The sequence below is a fragment of the Mirounga leonina genome, unplaced genomic scaffold (genome assembly GCF_011800145.1).
Source record: "Mirounga leonina isolate KUSES-001 unplaced genomic scaffold, KU_Mleo_1.0 Mir_127, whole genome shotgun sequence".
NCBI classification, from domain to species: Eukaryota; Metazoa; Chordata; class Mammalia; order Carnivora; family Phocidae; genus Mirounga; species Mirounga leonina.
The window spans coordinates 54,565,254-54,591,303 of NW_023270316.1; the positions used below are offsets into that span (position 1 = coordinate 54,565,254).

General features: G+C 39.9%; 1 protein-coding gene across 5 annotated transcripts in view; it reads right to left on the bottom strand.

Annotated features, from left to right (window-relative positions):
• Positions 1 to 2,103: 2,103 nt before the first annotated feature.
• TSC22D1 (TSC22 domain family member 1) overlaps positions 2,104 to 26,050 on the bottom strand; it is a 133,471-nt gene continuing 109,524 nt past the window's right edge. For 2 of the 5 annotated variants that reach the window (XM_035003333.1, XM_035003332.1), the window contains 2 exons: positions 4,595 to 4,646; positions 2,104 to 3,480 (listed from right to left, as the gene is read on the bottom strand). In XM_035003333.1, the coding sequence (XP_034859224.1) occupies positions 3,223 to 3,480; positions 4,595 to 4,646 (310 nt within the window). In that variant the 3' untranslated portion in view covers positions 2,104 to 3,222. Of the gene's footprint in view, positions 3,481 to 4,593; positions 4,647 to 5,051; positions 5,435 to 5,724; positions 7,046 to 26,050 lie in introns of those variants that run through there. The other 3 variants (XM_035003336.1, XM_035003335.1, XR_004678914.1) reach the window with 3 other exon arrangements.

A 26,050-nucleotide genomic window follows, 5' to 3' on the forward strand; every position in this document is an offset into this window, starting at 1 on the left:
CCGCGCGAGTCCCCACACTCGGCCCGGGTCCTTCTCCGCACGCCGCACGTGCAGTGAGAGGCGGCTGGCCACGCTGCTCCCGCGGGGGCAATGGCGGCCAAGGGGGGTGAACCCCCTCCTCTCTGCCTCCGTGTCTAACCCTTGCGCCGACATCGCTGCTGGAATTCGCAGGGGATGGCTACGCACTCGTGTCGTCAGACCCCCTCCTAGCAGCTGCCCCTACTTGTACGTAACAGCAAGGTCCGAGTCGTGTCTACGGACGTGCACGTTCATTTTTGATTTCAGTTACAATGAACTTTTATGCGTTTCTTGTGTAAATTTTTAAAATTGATTCTGCTGAGGCATATTCATCACATAGTGACAAATAAATGTTTTTAAAGTATGTAAAAAATAGCACAGAACTACTGAGGGATAAACATTAATTTGAGACAGAAAGCAGTCATTAAAAATCATGTACAATTCCTTCTGTGTCTCCTTCCCTGGAACAACGGTCTCTCCTGCTGCACCTGCTGAGGTTGTGAACAGCCAGTGCTGGTACAACATTCCATTCCTCTTAAAAATCTTTCCTGCTCCACCGAACGTAAGTGTGATATCATCAATTAAATAATAACCCACAGGCCAACAAAGGCCTGGAAGCGAATAGGAAAATGCCTTTTTAAATTACCTTAAACAGCCTGAAATGTCACTCACTTAAAACATGTTTAGTAATTACTAAAACAAACATGAATGGAAAAACATCTTTTGATTTTAATAATTCATGATTTCACATACAATATTCAGCTCCCAAAGTGTCATGGGAGTCTCACGTTTTTAATCATGTCCAAAATTCCATTAAATAATGGAGGAGGAAGTTCTCCACTATCTTAACAATACATTGACATGAAACTCCCCAAATCTTCTGCAATGACCACCTTTGACGTTGAGGATCTTCATTGAAAGCAAACGATGAAATGGCGAAAGATTTTGACTCATTATGGTTTTCTTTTTAAAGGAAATGTAATTACTATGTAAGTACCTCCTTATTTTTAAGCCAAAGTTATATAACCTTCAAAGTAAAATGACAAAGGCTTTTTTAAGTCCTCTCCAAATTCCTCAAACCATCTTCATGGCAATTGCCACCAGGCTGTGGCAGTCTGTAGTTTACGACTTCAACAAGAGCTCTGTGTCCCCAAACCCGTCACGTTGAGCTCCATAACACATGCGCACTGTCCACTTCTTCTCAGGAAGCGCCAATGTTCCATTCACCTATCAATCTACCAGCTCTACAACAGAAAAATGAAGGAGTCAAAGTTAAGTCCTCGTCCTGCTAGGGTTTAAGTTAGCTTTGGAGCTCAAAAATGCCCCAACTCCCATTGGGTGGAAGGGGTGTTGCTGAGGTCCTAGGGCACATTAGAGCTAATAAATCCACCCTGTTCACACTGCTTGCTGATATGGCCCCCAGAACATGTCAGGCTCACATCTCAGATGCCAATTTGCCTTACGATTCCATTATGCTTTTAATTTCAACCTAAGGAATCAACTGGGATGGACTGCCTGCCTTGCTCGTCTGGTCCCACCTCAAATCCAGTAGAGGAAACACCTGGAATCATCTTGTCTTTTGCTTAGACATTTCCAGAAGCTGGAAACTCAATCCATGCTAGGAAAGACATCCCAATCCAGGGTGACAGTTTCTAAAGTGGAAATCAGTCTAACTTCCATCTTTCGATTCTAGAGCTGCTAATTGGGATTATACACAGAGTTAAGGCTCATTACCCTCCCAGCTGGTAAACATTTGAAAATTAAGGCTTCCATAGACACCTAGAACTTCAAAGCCACAGAACTGAGAGATTTCTCTTTCAATGCCCCACATCGGCCCTGAGAGGTGAAGCCACTTGTCCAGGTGATACTGGGCTGAAGAAACAAGCTCTCTTCTTCACTAATCTCTCCTTCCCTTACTGGCTTGAAATAATGCAATGTCTATCCGTAGTTCAAACCACTAGCACCTCTTCTTTGTCCACACTTCACTCCCCTTCAAGATTTTGCTAGTCAAACTGTTTTAACTTTACCTGGAAATAGTTGCGAAGTGACTGTAGTAATGTTAATACTCTAACATGAAAACACTTGTTTATCAACATTTTATATGCTTTATTGAAAGTTGACAAGTGCAAGAGTTAAATACAGTGACACCTTACAACTGTGTAGAGAACATGCACAGAAACGTATGCATAGAACTACTATACAGGTAATATGCAGAAACCCCTACTGCGAAATTCATTTCATTAGCTAGAACGGATCATTTTTCAAAGTATTCAACCAGCTCAATCAAAAGACTTCAGTGAACAGGAATTTACTTCAAGATATTCAGCAACTAGAAGATTTCAGATTACACAAAGTGACTGACGGTGCCAAATTCTTAAAATTTCTTTAGGTGTGGTTTTCTTCGTGTAGCATTTTTTTAGGTAGATCTCTATATAAAAGACAATCCACACCTCTTCAGACAGCCAATGAAACATCTAAATTTCAATCTGTACAACCTAAATAGTAGTTACAGTCCTCTATTGTACAAAATAGTTACACTACATACACAAATATACAATAAGCAAAACAACCTTCATGTAAGAGAGCCTAGGTCCCAGCTACCTGTCACCGTTATAGTCAAGAGTTTTGTGTCATCCACTGTTTCCAGAAAGAGGCACAGTACTATTGTTTTATGGATTTTTGGTGACAGTCGTCAGTTGGTACGATGAACTACATTTCCCCTCATCTTAGGTGAGACTACGCATCAGTCTTTACTTTGACCTCCCTTTTAAGGTCCTCCTGGGGGAGAAGAGGAGAGAGGAAAGTCCAGTGGAGCCCCACTGCTTCAAACCCCGTGGAGTACACTACGTGCAAGCAGGAGAGAACTCTTGGGAGCGGGGATGGGGAGCAGGGAAAGGATGGAAAGGCACACAGCTCCTCGGCATGAATGAAACCACTTTGCACATATCTGCCAAGCTGCACGGGGTCCCAGTATAACCATGCTAATTCTCTGATTAACCTTTAATTCACCCAACTAAGAAATGTCTTCAAGCCAAAAGCATATGAGTGTTTAATACTGGAAAAAAGAGACAATGGCGTATGTCAGTCTCACTTCTCTTTTGCAGCGAGCAGTGAAATGGGCGACTGTGGAGGCGGAGGCCCCTGGTACAGCTCTGGTCTGTTCAGTTCAGACAGCAGCAGCCAGTTCTGCGGGGGCCTAGGCAGCTACGCCGTCGGTCCTGCGCCCTGCGACGCTGGCTGGGCCGGGGGCTGTGTGGTCCCCTGTGGCTGTGTGGTGGCAGGGGGGGAGCCAGTCTGCAGCTGGGCCTGAAACTGGGCAAGCTGCTCGGGACTGGCCAGTGTCTTCAGCAGATTGTTTTCCTGCTCCAGCTGGGAATTTTTCTCTATTAGTTCTTTGATTTGCTCTTTGAGGACCTCCACTTCCTCTCTAACCGCATACATCAAATGGCTTTTCACCAGATCCTGAAAGGCAGACGGAAAAAGAGGTTTAACTTATTATTTCCCAGATTCTGAATTTCTAAAGTATTATTTTGTAAGATTCTCCCTGTTAACATACCCTGCCTTTAGCTTATTTAACCCGCCCTTGGAGCCATCTACTGAACACAACCACAACCGTACAAAATACTTAAGTTTAATGTATAAGGGGATCGGGCTTTTTTTAAAAGCCTATGCATTTTCCGGCGGCCGTTAGCCAGGGCCGCACACACTCCAGCAGGCGGGGCAGGAGCCTGGCGGCCGGGACGCCCAGGCCCGCAGCAGCGGTAGCCGCCTCCCCGCCCCCAAGTCCCTCCCTCCGCCCCCCGGACCGCCTCCCTCAGCACCGGCTGCAGCCAGTTCCTACAGAGCATGTTGCCGCATTTTCCTCCCTCCACCCCCACCCCCACCCCACCCCCCCTTTCGTGATTAAGCTGACATCACAGAAACCTGGGCAGACGTCGCAGCCAATGGGAGCTCGAGTTATTTATAGCTCCGAATTAAAGGTTCGGAGTTTGCCTAGCAACAGTGGGCAGAGAATCCCGTGAGAAGAGCCACAGGCGCTGCTCCAATAACAAAGAACAGCCAAGGCGGAAATAAAAAATAGGAGAAAACCAGGCACAGGCTGAGAAAGACAAAACTTTTCCCCGATTCTTCTTCATTGTGCAGTAGCCTACCTCACTGGGGATCCGTTTGTACCAGGTCTAGAAAGCCCTTGAGATCCCCACTCTGTACCCCCTCCTTCCCCAGTGAACCTTAACATTCCTAGTAAAGCCACATCGCTAGAGATGTGCCCACGACCGAAGGACGCGCAGGGCAGAGCTTCCCTAGCAGTTCCCGAGCAAAAAGGGACACCTCTGCAAAAATCCCGACGTTGTGTGAAACCCGTCGGGAAGAGAGAACATTTAATACCCTCAGGGCCCCGTTCTCGGTCCGCAGCAGCCTTGGTATGTGGCTTCATGCTGGCCGAATGGAGACAGTGCTGGCATTTCTAAATGTATGAAGAGCAATCATCCTAACTATGGATGCACTGGTTCCATCCCAATCTCGCTTCCTGTACTGTGCCCACATTTAGTACAAATGATTTTTAATCAGTACATACCATAGCTTGCTCGATTTTGTTGTCAATAGCTACCACACTTGCACCAGAAGAGCTGGAAAAGAGGGGGGGGGGAAATCGATAAATGGTATTTTTATAACATCCAAGACAAAAAGGACTTCCCAGTTCTGTGATGTTACTAGCATCATTTTTTGAACATTCTACAACGCTATGTAATATATCACCCTCCAGAAAACACCAGCCACTCTCTTACTAACGAATATCCAGACATATACCTATTTTAGTGAGCCACAAAAGGCTAAATTACATAATGTGGTACCAGCCTGCTCTCTGGCCAGAACTGCGAAAAGAAGGCTATTCTAAACATTTCAAAAAGCAACATCCATGTCACCATAGTCTCTCGGCAATGGACAAAGGAATTCGCCTGGCTAGCTTTCACCTGCATTATTAGAAGTATCTCACGAGTAAATTTACAGAAACTATCCCAGCCGACATTTACCTATTGTCAAGTCTCACAGAGGCGTTTTCAGTCCCCAGCAAGGATGACAAGAAAGAAATTGAAAAATGTCTCAGTTGGTAAACTCCTAGATCCATCGCCACTGGTCTACACCATTGGGATTTCATGCAATTGCAGCCAAAAACACCCTCGCGGAAGAAAAAAGGGAATACCAGCAGCCTCGTCTGAGCTAGATAAAAAATCTTCTAGTTTTCTGCAGCCCAGGGAAAAACGGAAAACAGCAGCCTTAATTTAAAGAAACCCGGCTTCTGGGGCTTGGCGATCGGGGAAGATGCTGATCCCACCGCTGTGCAGAGAAGCCTCCCACAACGACAGCCAGACTCCACTAAGGCTATGGACCAGGACTCGGACTCGCCGCAGAATATATGGAGGAGAGAGCCGCGCCGATTGGCCAGCACCCCATTGGCACCTCCCCTTTTCCCTTCCCCGCCCTCCTCGAGCTTCCCCGCCTTCCCTCCTCCCAACCCCCCTCAGCCCCCCAGCCCCCAGCCACCCGATCGGATCCGGCTCTTCGGGTGGGCTGACCCAGGCCGCAGTGGACCCGCAGAGCTGCGGGGCTACCGAGGCCTCTACAGCCTCGGAAAGCCGGACCACTACTTCGGCGGAAAACGTCAACAGTCCCTGAAAATACAACTGGGGCCCCGCACGTGCTTACGTTTAAGGGGAGTCAGACCCCGTCCCAGAAGCCGCCTGTCCCTGAGGCTTCCGAACGGCTAAAGCTTCCTATTTGCAACCAGAACCGTCTGAGCTACTGGGCATGCCCAGTCCCACCGCTAAGACTTGGAGGAGCTCGAGCGTCTCCATTTCAATTATCTAGCTCTTACAGGCAACAGTAATGGGAGGATTTTATAGGCAGGTTTATTTATAAGGATAATAACCGTACTGTAATAACACCTTTTAAAGAGGTAGTGAATTTTGGAGGGAAAAAATCACATTTGCTTTCTGAGAAATACTACTTTTTCACGGATCTATTAAATACTCGGAGAAACAGAACAAAAAACATTACATATTCTTTGCTAGGCATATATCTATTGAAGCAAAAAGGAACCCATAAGATGACGAAATCAGGTAGATCTTCCCAAAACGTCCCTAGAGCCATAAGCCTTAAAATCACATCTCCCTCCTTCCATTTATAGCTAAAAAACTCAATCCACAGGTTGAATCCTACATCGATCTATTTTCAGTAAGTCCCTAAAGCAAGTTTTTGGAAGTGGCAATTCCTGTAAGTCTCAACCCTATGAGTTTTCTAACATCAGAAGGACTGAAGTATTATAAAGTATGTATTTCATCCTGATGGCCATGCTGACCAAGTAATTCCCTTCCCCAAACCAAAATCAAGAGATCTGGGTGTAAAAATGACTAACCCATTGCTTATTTCCTCTATTAATTTAAAATATTTGCAAGGATGCACCAATTGAGGCTACAATTTAATATACTAAAAATCTAAGGCCTTAAATTTGCTTGATTATTATAAATTCTATGGTTTGCAAGTCAATAGATAAGAAAGCAAATTTAACCTCTACAATACTGCCCTCTAATGGCACAAGCCTATAAAACCACAAAAAAACTACAAATAGTGAAGACTTCTCTAATCCATAGGCGAGCTGTACCATCACAAATAATTTCAATATAAAATTTGACCACAGAACATGATATATGTAAGTAATCTATTTACACACACACATCTTTTCTCGCTCAAATGGGCATTCTCTCTCAATTTCGCATCCTTCAATCCTCAGTATCCTTTAATTTAGGACATTTTAATTGCCATCACAACCTTTCAGACATTTTTTTAAGTTGACCCAGTGCTGCCAGAGAGCATCTGGTTCTAGAAACGGTCTAAAGGAATTAGGGACCAAATCTGGCAAATGTGGTAGATGATGACAAGGACAATGAATTCTCTTTTGGGTTGAAAACCTAAGTGTGACTAACTATAAAGCAGTAACATTCTTTTTTATTGTAAGGGTCATAATAATCTCCAAATTTTAAGCCTTTGCTTTTGAATAACAATGTTTGTTGGCATATTTGTGATTTACAAAACTTGATATATATACCATCTCAGATGAAAGAAATCTATTTGAGGAAGGCACCCATTTTCAGTAAAAAGAAACAGAGTAAGTGGAAGCTTAAAAATCAGTAATTCGGAAACCAGGGATGTGGTCCCTCTGTCTGTAAGTGCAAGACAGAATTATTATTTACTACACAGTAGTTTATATATTTTGAAAGTTAAAGTTACCACAAACTATATGTGTAATTAAATCCATTTACCTATTTTAGCTGAACCACACAGAGGACAAATTATTAAAGAAAGCATCATCTTAAACTGTAAAAAAAAAAAAAAAAAAAAAAAGCTTGGGATGCCTGGGTGGCTCAGTCGTTAAGCGTCTGCCTTCGGCTCAGGTCATGATCCCAGGGTCCTGGGATCGAGCCCTGCATCGGGCTCCCTGCTCCGCGGGAAGCCTGCTTCTCCCTCTCCCACTCCCTCTGCTTGTGTTCCCTCTCTCGCTGTGTCTCTCTGTCAAATAAGTAATAAAAAAAAAAAAAAGCTTAAAAAAGTAAAACTCTTGAGGTCACATGAAGAAATGAATTTAAAATTCCCAGTTGAAGTGTTCTTGAACACAAACAGAAAGAAACAAGCTGGTTATGCTTCCATTTTACTTGTTTGAACAGATCACCACTGGATTAAGCTACAGAAGCCAATATAAGCCATCACAGTCTGTTTAATCCATATCGCTGCAGAGGGACATTATGGTCATCTCCAGCACTTTGCTATTTTAAATAAAATCGCAAGAAATATCTTGTATGTACATCCTTGACCCATTTGTGTATATATTTCTGGAGAATTTGCAGGGCCAGAGGATATAAACCTCCCCCACCAAATTATTAGAAATCTATTGTTTTCGTATACATAAATGTGCTAGAATTCCTTTCAAACTAGATTTTTATCTGCAGACTGGAAAGACAATTTGAAAACAAATTAACTGGAGGAAAGCTCCATGGAGGGGAAACCCATGGGTCAGAAATATCTGAGGCACAAAGTCACTAGAATTACTCTCAAAAATACTTCTCTTTGTAAGACAAAACATCTATGAGTCTGGTGCCTACTCAAAGCTCAACAAAGACTAGCTGATAGGACAGGGAAAACACTGAGGGAGCCCACTTCTCCCTCTGCCTGCCACTGCCCCTGCTTATGAGTGCTCTCCCTCTGACAAATAAATAAAATCTTTTTTAAAAAAATGAAAAAAGTCCTACACCAAAGCACATCAGCATGAAAATAAAGATCACTTGGGACAGAGAAAAATCTTAAAAGCTTCCGAACAGAAAAAACAAGTTATAAACACAGGAACAAATAATCAGAATGGTTTTTGCTGGCTGCCACAGAACAATGGAGAAAATTCTGAGAGAAAACATTCTCACTTAGCCAAATTATCATGTAAGTGTAAAGGTAGAACAAAAACATTTTCAGACATTTCAGACACCAAAATGGAGGAACGAATCAGGCAAAAGGGTTGAAATTTTTAGAAATAAAGAATACTGTCTATTTCAAAAGGAAAAAGAGAGAGAGAAGGTGTAAGAAACATGAACCAGGGACTGAGATGCTGGAGAGAAGGGAGGGAATCAACAGGATGATGGGGAAGGAGATCTCAAGATGACAGCCTCTAAGCAAGCCTAAGTAGCACCTGACCTGTAAGGGTGCAGAAAGATGGGGGCCGCTCAGGGAGCGACGGCTTTGGTGGGTGGGAGTAAACAGAGGGATGATCCAATACGTCTGAGCATTTGCAGGGGGGAGGGGCGCCACAGACAGGTGACAGATCTAATGGCGCAACTGGATATGTTCAAAGCAATTTTACAGAAAACAAAAGCAAGAAAAAAACTAGTATGCTTAGCAATAAAATTTACATAACTATATTAATTTTGAAATTTTTTATTTGTTTTAACTTTAAAAAGTTAACTGCATTGCAAAGGTGGTGCGGAGAAAACCTGAGTCATAAGAATGGTTTTTAAGTGCTAAATCTGAATCTACGACAGTTTGATTATAAAATATCTAAAATTTACAAAGCAAGAAATAACAGTATAAATATATTACATAGACATGTGTAGGTAAATATGAGAAAACAAAAAATTTTGGCTGCCTCTGAGGAATAGACAGGGGGACCGAAAAAAAGGAATTTATACTTATATATATTCATATATATACATTTTTTTTTCTTTAGGGATGATCTTTTGATGTGATCTTTAGGGATGTAGAAGTATTTTCCTAAAGTAAGAGAATGGGATGTGCAGAGGGTTCCTCTGCTCCCAGGCTGCAGGTGAGTACTTATCAGCACAAGCATGTGAGGAAACTACCAATGCTGGGAAAGAGCCACCCAAAAGAAGCAGGCAGAAACAATTTTTGGAAATCGCAGGGTGAGGAATAGTTGGTGTTACCATCAGCCAGAGTAAAAACAAAACATAACAAAACAAAAAACAACTTACAAACATGGGGCACCAGATATTCAGAAGGATACTGCCAAAGTCGTGGGGAAAAATTAGTTTTAGACTAAAAGGTGTTTGGGTCTTGTGCAAAGCAGTTTTAAAGGAAGCCTTGAAGATCAAACTGTTTCCAAGTAACTTAATTTTGTCCCAAAACAAAGCTCAAGGATATTAAATAAAATAGAGTTAGCATCCAATAATTCACAGTGTCTGGCATCCAATGAAAAGTACCAGGCATACAAACGCAGGGAAATATAACAAGGAAGAAAATCAATCAAAATGACCCAGATATGACAAAGATGATATATAATTTGTAGACATTAAAACAATTATTATAACCATATTTTATATGTTCAAGAAGGTGGAGGGAAGATTAGCATATTAAATAGTAGAGGTATGGAAGGTATAAAGAAATTAGATTTCTGAAGATGAACAATATAATGTTTGAGAAGAAAAATACAATGCATGGGATTAAGAGTAAATTAGACAGGCAGAAGAAATATTAGTGATATGTTTGCAATAAAAGGATCCAAAATAAAACACAGGGAGGGGGAAAAAAAACTGAAAAAAATAAAACAAGAAAAGAGCATCATTGAACTGCGGGGCAATTTCAAGCAAATATATCTTTAGTGAAATCCCTAAAGAAGAGAAAAGAGAAGGAGAGAGGAAAAATATTTGAAGAAATAATGGCAATTTGCCCCAAGTTTTATTAAAATAATAAATCCACAGATCCAAGAAACTAAGCCTCAAGCAAGAGAATTGTGGAGAAAACTGCAATAAGGGTGTGTCATAATCAGATGGCTTAAAACCAGTGACAATGAGAAAATTTAAAAGCAGCCCAAGAAAAGAACTAGATTATACACAAAGCAACAAAGATAAGAATGTAGCCGACTTGTGGGTTAGAAACAGCTAGATGGAAGACAGTGTGGCAATATCTTTAAACTGTTAAAAGAAAAATTTCAAAAACCTGTCAACCTATAATTCTATGCCCAGTGAAAATACCTGTCAAAAATAAAGGTGAAATTCATTCTTTTACAGACATACAGAAGTTGGGAGGATTCATCACAGGCAGACCTGCACTAGAAGAAATTTTAAAGTTCGCTCTTCGGACAGAAGGAAAATGATGGAAATCTAAATCCACACAAAAGAATGAAGAATATCAGAAATGGTAACTATGTGGTTAAATATTTAAAAAAAAAAAAATGTTCCCTATCTCTCTCTTTTTTTTTAAGATTTTATTTATTTATTTATTTATTAGAGACAGAGAGAGAGGTGGGGTGGGGGAGGCAGAGAGAGAAGCCAGCTCCCCACAGAACAGGGAGCATGACATGGGACTCAATCCCAGGACCCTGGGAACATGACCCAAGCTGAAGGCAGATGCTTAACCAACTGAGCCACCCAGGCGCCCCCTAACGATCTCTTTCAAGAGATAAATAAGTGACTGTTTATTAGACAGACTCATAGATACGAGAAACAAACTTGGTTACCAGAAAGGGAGGGGTTGGGGCGGGCGGGTCAAAATAGATGAAAGGGATTAAGAGGTACAGACTTCCAGTTATAAAATAAATAAATCATGGGGATGTAAGGTGCAGCATAGGGAATACAGTCAATAATACTATAGTAACTTTGTGTGGTGACAGATGGTTGGTAGACTTATCACTGAGATCATTTCATAATGCACAAAAGTATCAAATCACTATGCTCCTCACCTGAAACAAACAGAATTTTGTATGTCAACTGTACTTGAATAAAAAAAATTAAAATTAGAAAAAGATGATTAACTGTTTAAGGCAGAAATAATAACCAGGTATGGGAGGTGCAAAAACATATGTAGAAGTAAAATGTAGGACAAAAATAGGACACAGACCAGGAGGAGAGAATGAGCGTACTGCTGTAAGGTTCTTATTTACTTGAAAATAAGACTATTATAAGATGTGTACTGCAAACTCTAAAACAATGACTAACTACAAAGATATAGCTAATAAGCCAATAAAGAAGATAAAGTGGAATCATAACAAAATATACAATCTAAAAGGAGAAGGGGGATAAAGAACAGAATAAAAAACAAATACCATGATAGTAGACTTTAACTATAGCACTAATCACATTAAATGTAAATAGTTCCAATTAAACACCTTAATTAAAAGGTAAAGGTTGTCAGACTGAATTTTTTTAAAAAAGCAAGACAAAACTATATGCTGCCTATAAGAAACATACTTTAAGTATAAAGGCACAAATAGGTAAAAATAAGAGGATGAAAGAAGATATTATATGTTAACAATAATCAAAAGAATGCTGAAGTGGCTGTATTATTCAGACAAAGTGCACTGCAGAGCAAAGATCATTTCATAATGAATAAAGGGTCAATTCATCAAGCGTTTGATGAAATCCTAAATGTTTACACAGTGACAACAGAGCTTTAAAACACATGAAGCAAAAATTGATAGAATTGTAAGGAGTTTTCAATAATCTCTCAATAACTGGAGAAAAAATAAGCAGAAAATAAGTAAAGATACAGAACACTTGAATATCAATGCCAACCACTTGACCTAATTTGTTTTTGCAGAACATTCCATCCATAACAAGAGAATACACATTCTTTTCAAGCACACGTGGCATTTTTTCCAAGATAGAGCATATTCTGAGGCATAAATCAAGTTTTAATTAATTTAAAAGGATTCACATCACACAAAGTAAATTCTCTGAGCACAATGGAATTAAAATAGAAATCAATTACAGAAAATTATCTGGAAAATCTCCAAATATTTGGAAATAAAATAACACATATCTAAATAACTCATGGGTCAAAAAAGTAATCAAAAGAAAAATTAGGAAATATTCTGAACTGAATGAAAATTAAAAAATGGCATATCAAATTTATTTCAATAAACTTAACAACTTAGATGAAATGGACCAATTCCTAGAAAGACACTATCAAAACTCAATTGAGGAAAAACAGGTAACATAAATAGCACTATGTCTATTTTAAAAATTAATTTGTAGTTTAAAATCTTCCTACACACACACACACACACACATACAAACCTCAGGCACAGAGATTCACTGGTGAATCCTACTAAACATTTAAGGAAGAAATAATACCAATTCTACACAAACTCTTTCAGAAAACCGAAGAGGAGAAAACACTTCCCAGCTTATTCTATGAGACCAGCATTTCCCTAATACTAAAATCAAAGACATCATAAAAGAAAAAATAAAAGCAAAACTACAGGCCAATAAATACAGATATAAAAATTCTTAACGGGGCGCCTGGGTGGCTCAGTTGGTTAAGCGACTGCCTTCGGCTCAGGTCATGATCCTGGAGTCCCGGGATCGAGTCCCGCATCGGGCTCCCTGCTCGGCAGGGAGTCTGCTTCTCCCTCTGACCCTCCCCCTCTCATGTACTTTCTCTCATTCTCGCTCTCTCAAATAAATAAATCTTTAAAAAAAAAAAATTCTTAACAAAATTTTAGCAAATTGAATCCAACTAGACATACAAAGGATAATAAATACATCCTGACCAAATGGAATTTATCCTGGGATTGCAAGGTAAACATATGAAAATCAATGTGATTCACCCTATTAACAGACTAAAGAAAAATTATAGGATCATCTCAATAGATGCAGAAAAAGCAACTAACAAAATTCAACATCCATTCACGAAAAAACTTTCAGCAAAACAGGAACTAAAGGGATTTTCCTCAGCCTGATAAAGGGCATCTATAAAACACATCCATCTTACATCATACTTAATGGTAAAAGAATGAATGCCTTTCCTTTAAGATTTTAATCAATCTGACCACTTCTGTTCAATCTGATACTGAACTAATAGCCAGGCAATAAGGCAAAAATAAATAAATCAATACATAAGTAGCATCCAGATTGGAAAGAAAAAAATATATCTGTATTCACAGATGATTGTCTATGTACAAAATTCCAAAGAATCCACAAATAAATTACTAGAACTAACAAGAAGCATGTTTAAGGGTCATAGAATAGAAATTCAATATAGAAAAATCAATTGTATTTCTCTCTGTTGGCACAAACAAGTAAAATTTAAATTTTACAAAGTTCCATTTATGATAACATAAAAAACACATGAAATAGGTATAAATCTAATATAATATATACAAGATCTTTATGCTGAAAACTATCAAACATAAAAGGAACAAAAGAGAACCAAATAAAGTGGTGAGATATACCATGTTCATCGATTGAAAGACTCAATATCATTATGTCAGTTCCTCCTCCCCTTAATTAGTATATAGAATCAGTGTGGTCCCAATCAAAATTCCAGGAAGACCTTTTGTAGAAAATGACAAACTGATTCTAAAATTTACATGTAGGGACACCTGGGTGGCTGAGTCGGTTAAGCGTCTGCCTTCGGCTCAGGTGGTGATCCCAGGGTCCTGGGATCGAGTCCCGCATCGGGCTCCTTGCTCAGCAGGGAGCCTGCTTCTCCCTCCGTCGCTCCCACTGCTTGTGCTCTCTCTCTCTGACAAATAAATAAATAAAATCTTTTTAAAAATTTACATATAAAGGCAAAGGAACTGGAATAACCAAAACAATTTTAGAAGAACAAAGCTGAAGGACTCGTACTACCTTATCGCAAAACTTTCTGTAAAGCTACTCTAATCAAGATAGTACAGTACTTGTGAAAAACAGAGGTATAGAGCAATAGAACAGAAGAGAGGGGTCAGAAGTAGACCCCATACAAATGTAGCAAATTGATTCTCAACAAAGATGTAAAGTTGATTCAATGCAGAAAGACAATCTTTTCTAATACCGCTAAAACAACTAGATAGCCACATATAAAATAAAATCAAACAAAAACCCCCAACCTGATCAATTCCTCCCACCATATGAAGCAGTAACTTAAAATGGACCATAGACCTAGGGGTGCCTGGGTGGCTCAGTCGGTTCAGCGACTGCCTTCGGCTCAGGTCATGGTCTCAGGGTCCTGGGGTCGAGCCCCTAGTTGGGCTCTCTGCTCAGTGAGGAGTCCGCTTCGACCTTTCCCTCTGCCCCTCTGCCCCATTTGTGTTCTCTCTTGCTTGCTCTGCTCGCTCTCTCTAATAAAAAAAAAAAAATCTTTAAGAAAAAAAAAAAAAAGGACCATAGACCAAAATGTAAAATCCCAAACCATAAAACTCCTGCAAGAAAACATATGAGAAATCTTTGGCACCCTGAATCAAGTAAAGATTTCTTAGCTACAACACCAAAATACACTTGATGAAAGAAAAAAGAAAAAAAACAACCAATAAACTGGACTTTATCAAAATGAAGAATTTGTTTTTTGAAAGGCATAGCTATAAGAATGTAAAGACAAACTACAGACTGGAATTAAATATTGCAAGTCACATATCTGATAAAGGAACCTATATCCAGAATATATAAATAACTCTCAAAACTCAATAGCAAGAAAACAAACAACCCAATTAAAAAATAGACAAAAGACACTTCATCAAAGAAGATATATGAATGGTAAACAGGCACATGGAAAAAATGCTAAACATCATTAATCATTACAGAAACACAAATTAAAACGATAATGAGATACCACTGCATGCCTATTAGAATGGCTACATTAAAAATTTTTTTTTTTTTTTTTTTTAGATTTTATTTATTTATTTGTGAGAGAGAGAATGAGAGAGAGCACATGAGAGGGGGGAGGGTCAGAGGGAGAAGAAGACTCCCTGCCGAGCAGGGAGCCCGATGCGGGACTCGATCCAGGGACTCCAGGATCATGACCTGAGCCGAAGGCAGTCGCTTAACCAACTGAGCCACCCAGGCACCCTAAAAAAATTTTTTAAACCTAAAAATGCCAACTGTTGACAAGAATGCAGAGTGACTGAAATGCTCATATATTGATGGTGGGAATGCAAAATGTTATAACAACTATGCAAAACAGTTTAGCAGTTACTTATAAAGTTAAACATACTTTCCATAAAACCCAATAATCCCAAGCCAAGTTATTAAGGGAAAGGAAAATTTATGTTCTCGCAAAAATCTGCAAATGAATGTTTTGAGTGGTTTTATCATAATCACTCAAAATTGGAAGCAACCCAAATGTCACTCAACTGGTTATACAAACCATGGTACATCTATACAATGGAATACTATTCAGCAATGAAATGAAATTAACTACTCACAATGAAATGAAAATACCTCACAAATGAATCTCAAATATATTTCAGTAAGTCAAAGAAGCCAGATTCAAAAGGCTGCTATATATATGATTCTATTTATATAACATTCTAGAAAAGGCAAAACTATAGGGACAGAAAAACATATCACAGATTGCCAAAGCTTTGGGGTAAAAGAGGGGAGGCTTTTGCGGGTAACAGAACTGTTTCTTGATGGTCGTGGCAGTACACTGTGTTTGTGCAAACTTCTAGAACTATATGCTGAAAAGGGAAACTTTACTATATGTAAATTATCCTCAAAAATGAAAGAAAAAAAAAGTGGCTGCCTCCTAGGTAGCACACTGCGAAGAATGGGAAAAAAAAAAAGTAACTGCTTATATTTTTTGTATATTCTATTTGATCTTTATACATGTACATATATTTTTTATTGTAGTAAAAAACATAAAATTTACCAATGTAACCACTTCTACTGTGCAGTTCAGCAGTGTTAAATATATTCACGCTGTTGTGAAGCAGAACTTTTCATCTTGCACATCTAAAACTATACCCATTAAACAATTCTTCTTTATCCTCTCCCTCCAGCCCTGGTAACCACCATTCTACTTCCTGTTTCTATGGATTTGACTACTTAGATACCTGTATATATATATTATTTTGATTAAAAATATTTTAAAATAAAAACAAAAAAGAAAAAGCTATAAAAAGATATAATCCAAGGACTTGAACACTTTCATTGAAGAGAACTAAAATGACTATTTTATAACTAATTTCTCTATAATCATATGAAATGTATTATTGGGTCTGAATTTTAAACTATAATTTTACCTTGTTCTTAAAGCTATAAGTTTGCTGGTGATTAATCTACAAGAGTTCTAATTCAGATATACCGATACTATTCCTAAGTCCCACAGAGTTACATGTGCCATACAGTTCCACAATCCCATAGTGTTAAAAGACTTTTAAAAAATAAATACTGGGACATTGTGGACACAATAGCCAAACTATGGAAAGAGCCAAGATGTCCATCAACAGATGAATGGATAAAGAAGATGTGTTATATATACATGGAATATTATGCAGCCATCAAAAGGAATGAAATCTTGCCATTTGCAATGACATGGATGGAACTAGAGGGTATTATGCTGAGCGCGATAAGTCAATCAGAGAAAGACATGTATCATATGATCTCACTGATATGAGGAATTCTTAATCTCAGGAAACAAACTGAGGGTTGTTGGAGTGGTGGGGGGTGGGAGGGCTGGGGTGGCTGGGTGATAGACATTGGGGAGGGTATGTGCTATGGTGAGCGCTGTGAAAGGTGTAAGACTGTTGAATCACAGACCTGTACCTCTGAAACAAATAATACATTATATGTTAAAAAAAAAAAAAAAAGAAGAAGAAGAAGATAGCAGGAAGGGAAAAATGAAGGGGGGAAATCTGAGGGGGAGACGAACCATGAGAGACTATGGATACTGAGAAACAAACTGAGGGTTCTAGAGGGGAGGGGGGTGGGGAGATGGGTTAGCCTGGTGATGGGTATTAAAGAGGGCACGTACTGAGTGGAGCACTGGGTGTTATATGCAAACAATGAATCATGGAACACTACATCAGAAACTAATGATATAATGTATGGTGATTAACATAACATAATTAAATTTAAAAAAAAGAAAGAAATACTGGGGCACCTGGGTGTCGGTTGAACGTCTGACTCTTGGTTTCAGCTCAGGTCATGATCTGATTGAGCCCTTCTTCGGGCTCCATACTCGGTGGGGTGGAGTCGGCTTGAGATTCTCTCTCTCCCTCCTTCTTCCTCTGCCCTTCCCACTTGTGCTCTCTCTTGCACTCTCTCTCCCTCTCTCTCAAATAAATAAATCTTAAAAATAAAAAATAAATACTTGCTTTTGAAGTGTGAGAACTTCAAAAACCCTAACAAAATACTAATAAAATTTAAATATAATCTTTTATATTTATTTATATATTTTAAATATGTTTATATAATATATTGGGGCACCTGACTAGCTCAGTCATTGGAGTGTGCGACTCTTGTTCTTGGGGTTGAGTTTGAGTCCTATGTTGGGTGTAGAGATTACTTAAAAAAATCTTTAAAAAAAAAATTCTTAAAAAAAAAATTTAAAAATCATGGGGCACCTGAGTGCCTTAGAGGTTAAGTGACTGACTCTTGATTTCAGCTCAGGTCATGATCTCAGGCTTATAAGATTGAGCTCCATGTCAGGCTCTGTGCTCAGCAGAGAGTCTGTTTAAGATTCTCTCTCTCCCTCTCCATCTGCCCCTCCTCCCCACCTCCTAATGTGCATGCTCTCTCTCTCTCTCTCTCTAAAATAAATAAATCTTTGGGGTACCTGGGTGGCTCAGTCAGTTAAGCATCTGCCTTTGACTCAGGTCATAATCCCAGGGTCCTGGGATCAAGTCCCTCATTGGGCTCCTTGTTTAGCAGGGAGCCAGCTTCTCCCTCTCCCTCTGCCTGGCCCCCTGTTTGTGCTCTCTCTCCCTCTCTCTCTCTCAAGTAAATAAATAAAATCTTTTGCAAAAAATAAAAATAAAAAAATAATAAAAATATTTCTTTGCCTTATTTAACATAACTACAAATTCCAAAAGAATGCTCATATCCTAAAAAGACTCAATGTCTTTAAGCAATAGGATTCAAATGGGCAGCATTCTTTTTTTCTTTTTTATCTCTGTGACAATAAGGTCCTCAAAACCAAATTTCTTCATAAATTATCACTTTTCCTAATAGTGGTAGATTATGAAAATCAGGAGGCACAAGCAAAAAGGGCATCTCAGATTTAGAAGCCAAATGATATGCTATATAAGACATGTGAAGAAGTAAAAAGTTGTCCTGATTACGATTTTCTATTTCAAGAACCTCATGCAAGTCTCCTATCAAAAACGAATACCATTTCTATTTTACTTTTGCACAGCTATGGAAAATAGATACTTCGAGCTCTTCTTTTACTTTTTAAAAAGAACAAGTTACTTTAAGCCACATTTTCATGTTAAATTCCAGAAGATATCAACGAAGAGCAGTATAGAAAGAAGGGCCAGTAGGAACTGGATTAACCATTATTCTATGCATACAGAAACACTTGGGGCCATTACAGTCAGTCCTTTCGTGATCCTAAAACAATCAGATAAAGCTCAACTGAACAGTTTTATTTACAAAGGTGAACATAAATTCAGGGGTATTATACAGCTACTGAATTTCTAATGCACTACAGACTTCAGTAAGCATTAACAAATTGGAAAAGTAACTCTGTATGCTGGGGACACAATGCGTGTTTAGTAAGTACCTTCTGCTCTGATCAAAGGACACATTTCCATATTATGGTCTCTCTGAACTCCAGCTCCGTGACTTCAAAGGGCCTGAGGGTTTCTTTAACTGATCTATTCAGTATTCTAGAGCTGAAATGGACCTTAGAGATCCTGTAGTTCTAATTTCCTTTTTCTGTAGGTTTAGAAATGAAAGCTCAAAGACATTGTCGGTTTTGTCCAGGGTTTATCCACTTAATTGTAGGATGAGGCACAGAATCAACTTTTGATTCAATATATTGTCTTCTAGACATGCAGACCAGGAATTCTAAATCGATATATACTTTCATGTTTATATACATGTTTTCAATTTATATATGATATATACAATATTTATTTGTGTGTGTATATATATATACACACACACACACACACACACTATATATTATACATGAACTAAGGAATATGAGAAATGGAAGAGTATAGAGATGGCAAACCCCGACTACTGGGTTTCCAGGCCTTGTCCTGAGTAAAGATGTTGGGCTCTTGGTGAGAGCCAGCCCTCTCAAGCTCAGTGTGTATTATATTATGATACCGGAGAGGCTGTCAGGCACTCAGATCAACCCAGTGCCAGTGAGTACCACAATCTGCAAAGGTGCTCCCCAGTCCCTGGAAGAGGTCCTGGCCATGAGGGGGGTTATCAGACGCACTGACCCGGCCTACTAACAGGCATATTACTTTGTGAACATGCTTAAGAATGATTTTTAAACTGTGCTTTCCTAAGCCCTGGTAGTTCTGTGGAGAGTCCTCAAGAGCAGTAAGGGCCAAGGTGAGCCCAACTGGACCAGAGAGAATGAAGCAGGCTGTGTTCCACAGGCCTGTGGCCAGCGACAAGAGGAGAAAGTGGCCTTCACAGCACGTCACTCTGAAAACAGATCTTTACTCTTACTGGTCATCACCTGGCATCTCCTTCCCATTTCTTACCCAGATCAAGATTCTGACATTAACATATTTTCCTCTATTCACAATTAAGTAAGACAATATAATAAAAATAATAAGTACTGAATGGACTACAAAGGTCAGTGGAGTGGGAAATACATAATTTGTAATGATTTATAATTTTTTGTAATGGTTGTATAAAAAAACAATAAAAATATATAATTTACAATGATTTACAAACGTGTAAGTACTTCAACTTATTGCCAACTACTGTAAAAGACGTGGCCACTATGATATATCTGAGCTAAGATACAAACTAGAATAAAATAATTTTCTATACATTAGCTCTTCAGGTATTCCTTCCTTCATTTATTCATATTTATTCAGCTCTAAGCACCCATGAGAGGCCAGAAATGTTGTTTGGCACTAGAATTATTAAGATGAGTGGGCACCTGGGTGGCTCAGTTGGTTAAGCGACTGCCTTCGGCTCAGGTCATGGTCCCGGAGTCCTGGGATCGAGTCCCACATCGAGCTCCCGGCTCGGCAGGGAGCCTGCTTCTCCCTCTGACCCTCTCCCCTCTCATGCTGTTTCTCTCTCTCTCTCTCTCAAAGAAATAAATTAAATCTTTAAAAAAAAATCTTTAAAAGAATTATTAAGATGAGTAAGTCTCAGTCCCTGCTTTCAATGACCCCAGGGGTAGCTGGTGGCAGGGAAAAGACATGTGATAACTGGTATCATTTGGGTTTATAAAAAAGAATGGTGGTTAGCAGAAGGAAGCCAGAGACATTTTAGAGAGCAGAAGACTCTGCCTCTGGGCCTTGAAACACAAGTAGGAGTCGTGCGGTCAGACCGCAAGGTACAAAGAAAATGAGAACACTCCATGAAAAGGGCACGGCCAGGTAAAACCGGGGTCATAAAGCAGCAGGCTGAGTGTGGCACCTATCAGCTGCTGAGTGTGGTGAGGGAGTAGGAAGCTGGGGGTTAGTGGTGGGAGATGCAGAGAGAAGCAGAAAGTTAACAAGCTGAAGACAGGCTGGGGCCTTATGGGCCACAAGATGGATGCTGGTCTTCTGTCCAAGGGCATGGGGGTCCACACAAAAGGGTTTCAGCAAGGCCCCCCGGACCACAGTGTACAAGACGAAAGGAGATGGGACTTGCCATGAAAGAATGGAAATTGTGAGGGCCAAAACCACGAGTGCAGATAGAGAGAAGAGGGGATGAATGCAAAAGGTATTTGGGAGATGGAATGGACAGGACTGGCGTGTGGGAGGTAAGGGAGGCTGGAGGGGTCCCAGTCTTCTGGATTACGTGAATGGGTGAAAGGTGATGACATTCACCAGGGTGACACTGCGGTTGGACACTGGTTCTGGAAAATGGCACTGATGGGACACCCCAGGCAGTGGAAAATATGGCTTTGGAATTTCAGTGAGATCTGGCTTGAGAAAAACATTTGGAAGTTGTGTGTGGGGGGTGGGGGTAAGGAGCTGTGGGAGTGGATGAGATTACCTCAGGAATGGATACAGGAAAGAGATGGTGGGGCTGAGAGGCCGCACACCGTTGGTGCAACCATTTGACACGGCAAAGACACCTGGGTTTTCTGTGGGCCTAGTGGACACCACAGAAAATAACTACGCTTGAGCCATGTGGCAAGACCCTTGTCTAGGAGGACACTGGATAAAGAGACCAGGAAGCAAGAGGGTGAAGGTGGTTTGACTGGAGGGGTTTGGGAATGAAGCTATCAAGTCAGTTCTCCAGTGAACCACCAAATATGTCTCATGAGGGAGCCTGCATGTGAATGGCTGCCTCACAGGAAGAGCCAACAGTCAGTCAGGTAGACAGAAAAGCAGCTGCAACCAACACAGAGAAGCCAGACCTGGCAACAGCTGACACAGGGGCTTCTGCCTCTCTGAGCTCGCTATCCCCCAAAGCTGGGGCACTACTTATTGAGGAGAGAAGGGAAGCATGTGAGAACCAAACAACACTCTGATTCTGACATGAGAGTCAAGTTTCTAAATGTGAAGAACAGAGTTTTAAAAAACTGTGACTACTGGGGCACCTGGGTGGCTCAGTCGGTTAAGCGGCTGACTGTTGATTTCAGCTCAGGTCACGATCTCAGGATTGTGAGATCAAGGCCCATTTTGGGCTCTGCACTGGGTGTGGAACCTGCTTGGATTCTCTCTGCCCCTCTCCCTCTGCCCCTCCCTCTCTCTCTCTAAAAAAATAATTTTTAAAAAACTGTGACTGTTTAAATAACCAACATTTACTGAGAACGGATGGAAATACGTTGACATGTTGATAAGGAAGCCTGCTACCAGTGTGAAAGAGAGATTCAGCAGACACAATTAGTAAGTTATTTGAAGAAATAAAATCAAACTACATGTTTATTCTCCCCAGTAAGTGAGACACCTCAGTAAATAGTTATGGAGGGAGATCCAGAAGAATACAGCATAAAGCCAGCAGTGAAGGGGCAACTAGAAGACAAGGTCATGTCTCTGAAGGGACTGGCAAGAACTAGTTGAGATACACGGGGAGAAACCTTATCTGTGGGGCCTGTTGGGGCCACCACAGGTCCATATCACGCCCACTGATCACAAACACAATAGCCATATAGGCTGACCAAGGAGAGCCCTGCAAGATCTGAGGTAAGGACATCCATCTTCTCCCTCTCCCCAGGCCCACACCAAGGGAGCTTGCTCAGGGAAGGGGGGGAAGGGGCAGATAGATATGGGAATAGACCAGGCCCCTCCATCTCCATTCCAAATTGCTAGAGACAAGCTTAGCCTGCCTTGGCAGAAGTGGACAGCTTTGAAGCAAATATGATATATAAAGTCATTAAATAATAAAACTAGTCTAGTCTTAAGAATCCAAAGTTCCTTAAACTGTAAGTCAGAAAACTAACTTTAGTTATAGAACTAAAGTGAGATACTGTGAAGCAGCCCCATTAAACAGCAAAAAGGAGGAGCTTGCAAAGGGTAAAACTGGTATAATTATTAGAAAAATAAAACCACCACATATTCATACCCTGGAAAATTGAGACTTCTCAATCAACTGGTTATATGTGCATTTTCTTATTTAAGTCTTACAACTGAGGTAGTAGGTACCCTTATTTTCTTCATGTAAAGAAAAAATAAAAAACACTGAGGCTTAGAGTGGCCAAACAACTGGCCCAAGGTAACACCATGCTTAAACAAATTCCAGTCAGTGGATGCTGATATAGAGCACAACTCCACTACCACACAGAACCAAAAGGTAGACAGTTCCTAGACACCCCAGAAATGCATGGTTAATTTAGTAAAAAACTTTTACACCTGTCCCTTAAAGTTGTAAAGGTTACTTGTAGTCATTATGGTTAGACACTGGGGTAATTTATATCTTAAATATACTGATTTTTCAGACTACTTGTGTTTCTAATAAAAAGAAATAATCTTAATAGGCTTTAACAGTCTTGTAACTGATCTGAAGGCAAAGTAAAAACACAGTATGATTCCTCTAATTTAGTCTAATGTAGAAAATTTAAAAATCCTTCATTCTATTACACAATTTAAATACTACATATATTTTCAAAATTCAGTGATATTATTTTGAATAAAACAAGATGTTTTGTTAAAGTCATTAAAATGGTGTCAGTGAGAGCGCCTGGGTGGCTCAGTTGGTTAAGCGACTGCCTTCGGCTCAGGTCATGATCCTGGAGTCCCGGGATCGAGTCCCACATCAGGCTCCCTGCTCAGCAGGGAGTCTGCTTCTCCCTCTGACCCTCCTCCCTCTCCTGCTCTCTGTCTCTCATTTTCTCTCTATCAAATAAATAAATAAAATCTTAAAAAAAAAAAAATTAAAAAAAAAATGGTGTCAGTGACAAAGCAAAATTCCCATCATTTACCCCAAGTCTGGATAATTCTGCATAAATTACATAAAATTAAATATTTCAAATAGACACTGTGAGCAAAAGCAGAGTTAATTAAAAACAACTTTGCCTTTAATAAATGGAGGGGGGCACCAATTAGGTTAATATTAACGGATTTTTAAAAATCAAATATCTTACCTAATCAAGATAACTAGGTTAAGTGAGTAATTAACCTGTTTCAATACTTCAGTATGCTTGGAATAGAAAAGATATTTTTTTAATGAAGTATTTAAAGCATAAAAAATACATGTAACACTTATGAAGCGTAACAGTAGAATAAACACCCACAAACCCACCACCAAACTAAGATCATGACCAATGCCACTAAAACCCCTGTGTGCTCCCAGCCTCACTCAGAGGGCAACACTTCCCTCGCCTGAAAGTTTTCAAAGTGTCATTCCCACTGAGTTACTAGGTTTAATGTCTGCCTCTTTGCACTAGAAGGTTGGGAAGGGGAGGGATTTACTGTTTTATTGACCAGCGTGTCCCAAGCACCTATATCAGAACCTAGTATATAGTAAGTACTCAATATGGTGTTACTGAATGAAGGAAAATGAACAGTAATAATAATCATAATGATAATAGCAGCAAACACTTAATCACCCTTCGGACTCGTCAGTCCCTAGTCCAAGCCCATTACATGTAACTCATTTATCCTCCCAACAGCTCTCTCATCTAGGTACCATTACTGTCCTCATTTATATAGATGAGGAAACTGAGGCACAAAGGAGCTGTGGGACTTGATTAAGGCCATACTTATCACCACTAGGAAAAGCAAAAAATATTTCTGCAGTATTAACATAACAGACACCACCATATTTTTGTAATCCCCAGAGTTGTGAAAGACTGGTTATTGCTGGAATATGGAAATAGTTGAAAAAGTGGAGAAAATCCAACAAATATAAAGTGAAATCCTGCTCTGTGCCAGCACTGGGGACTCAGCGGTGAACAAAATCCGTGCCCTCATGGAACCCATGTTCAGGCGGGGTTAAAGCACGTGCACAGGACGGAGGTAGTGACGGTATGGGGAGACAAACTACAAGATGAGAGCAGGGACATGCAGTATCAGAGAGGGGTAAATTTCAGACAAAGTTGTCAAGGAAGGCCTCCCTGAGAAAGTGTGTTTTGTGTAAAGACCTGAAAGAAATGAAGGAATTAGTCATGGAAGAGCTTTTCAGATGGAGAGAACAGTTAAGAGACATGCTCCTCTGACAGTCAAGAGTCCCAACAAAGTCACGCTATCATGAAGCATCCCAGGAACACGCAGTGAGCAATATACGATGCAGGGGATCGCCTGTGCTTTGGTATCTTGTCCTCTTTCCTCTGCGTGGAGAATGTTTACTAAGATCAGAATCAGATACACAGTGCACTGAAGAAGTACTGCTGTGCACTTAATAGCAATACAGTAATAGTTCTTATATTCCACTTTGTATTCCCCTAGTTTCTTCAAAGATTAGTTTGGGGCACTTTTCACTTCTCAATAAAAACTCAATCTTTTCCCGTGTGTAAGTATAAATAAATGATGCCCTCTGTAGAATCATCGGCCTACAAAGTTCAAGCACTAGATAGGCAATGATAGCTTTTTTCTGAGTCTTGGTTTGGATAGTTTCATGAAACCATGAGAATCTTACAGAGAATTTAGTTTCTTCTACAACAAGGCTGCTTAAAACTACTTCTGAGTAAACGTGGTGGATAAAACATGCGCATTTTATCTCTGTTTCCACCTACAAACCACTAAGGAGATAGAGAATCCAGTTTAAACACACAAGGGTAGAAAAAATAGGATAGATGTCAGCAGTTTGGGGGACTGGGAAAAAAAAAAAAAAAAGAGGGTTTAATTCATCCAGCTGGAAATTAAGCAAGCATTAAAGGAAGTCCAGAAGATAGTTGATATATATTAAAGAACTCAATACTCTAAACTACATGCTTCTCAAAGCGCACCATGCAAGTGAGATGAGAGTCTGCATGAAGCAAGACCCAACCTTACACAGCTCAACAACTGAGCAAAAGCTAACCATCCTCTAACATAACCAACACTCAGAAAAAAGGAACCTGGAGAAAATGGTGGGAGTGTAGGGAAACGAGGAAACTTTAAAGATCCTACAAGGCATGGATCTAATGATAGCAGGAAGACAACAAGAGGACATCAAAAAGAGCTCTTGGAAACTGAAAAATAGGTATCATGAGAACACAGTGAAAATTCACTAGAATAAATGGAAAACAAAGTTGAAAAAATATCTCAGAACTAAAACTA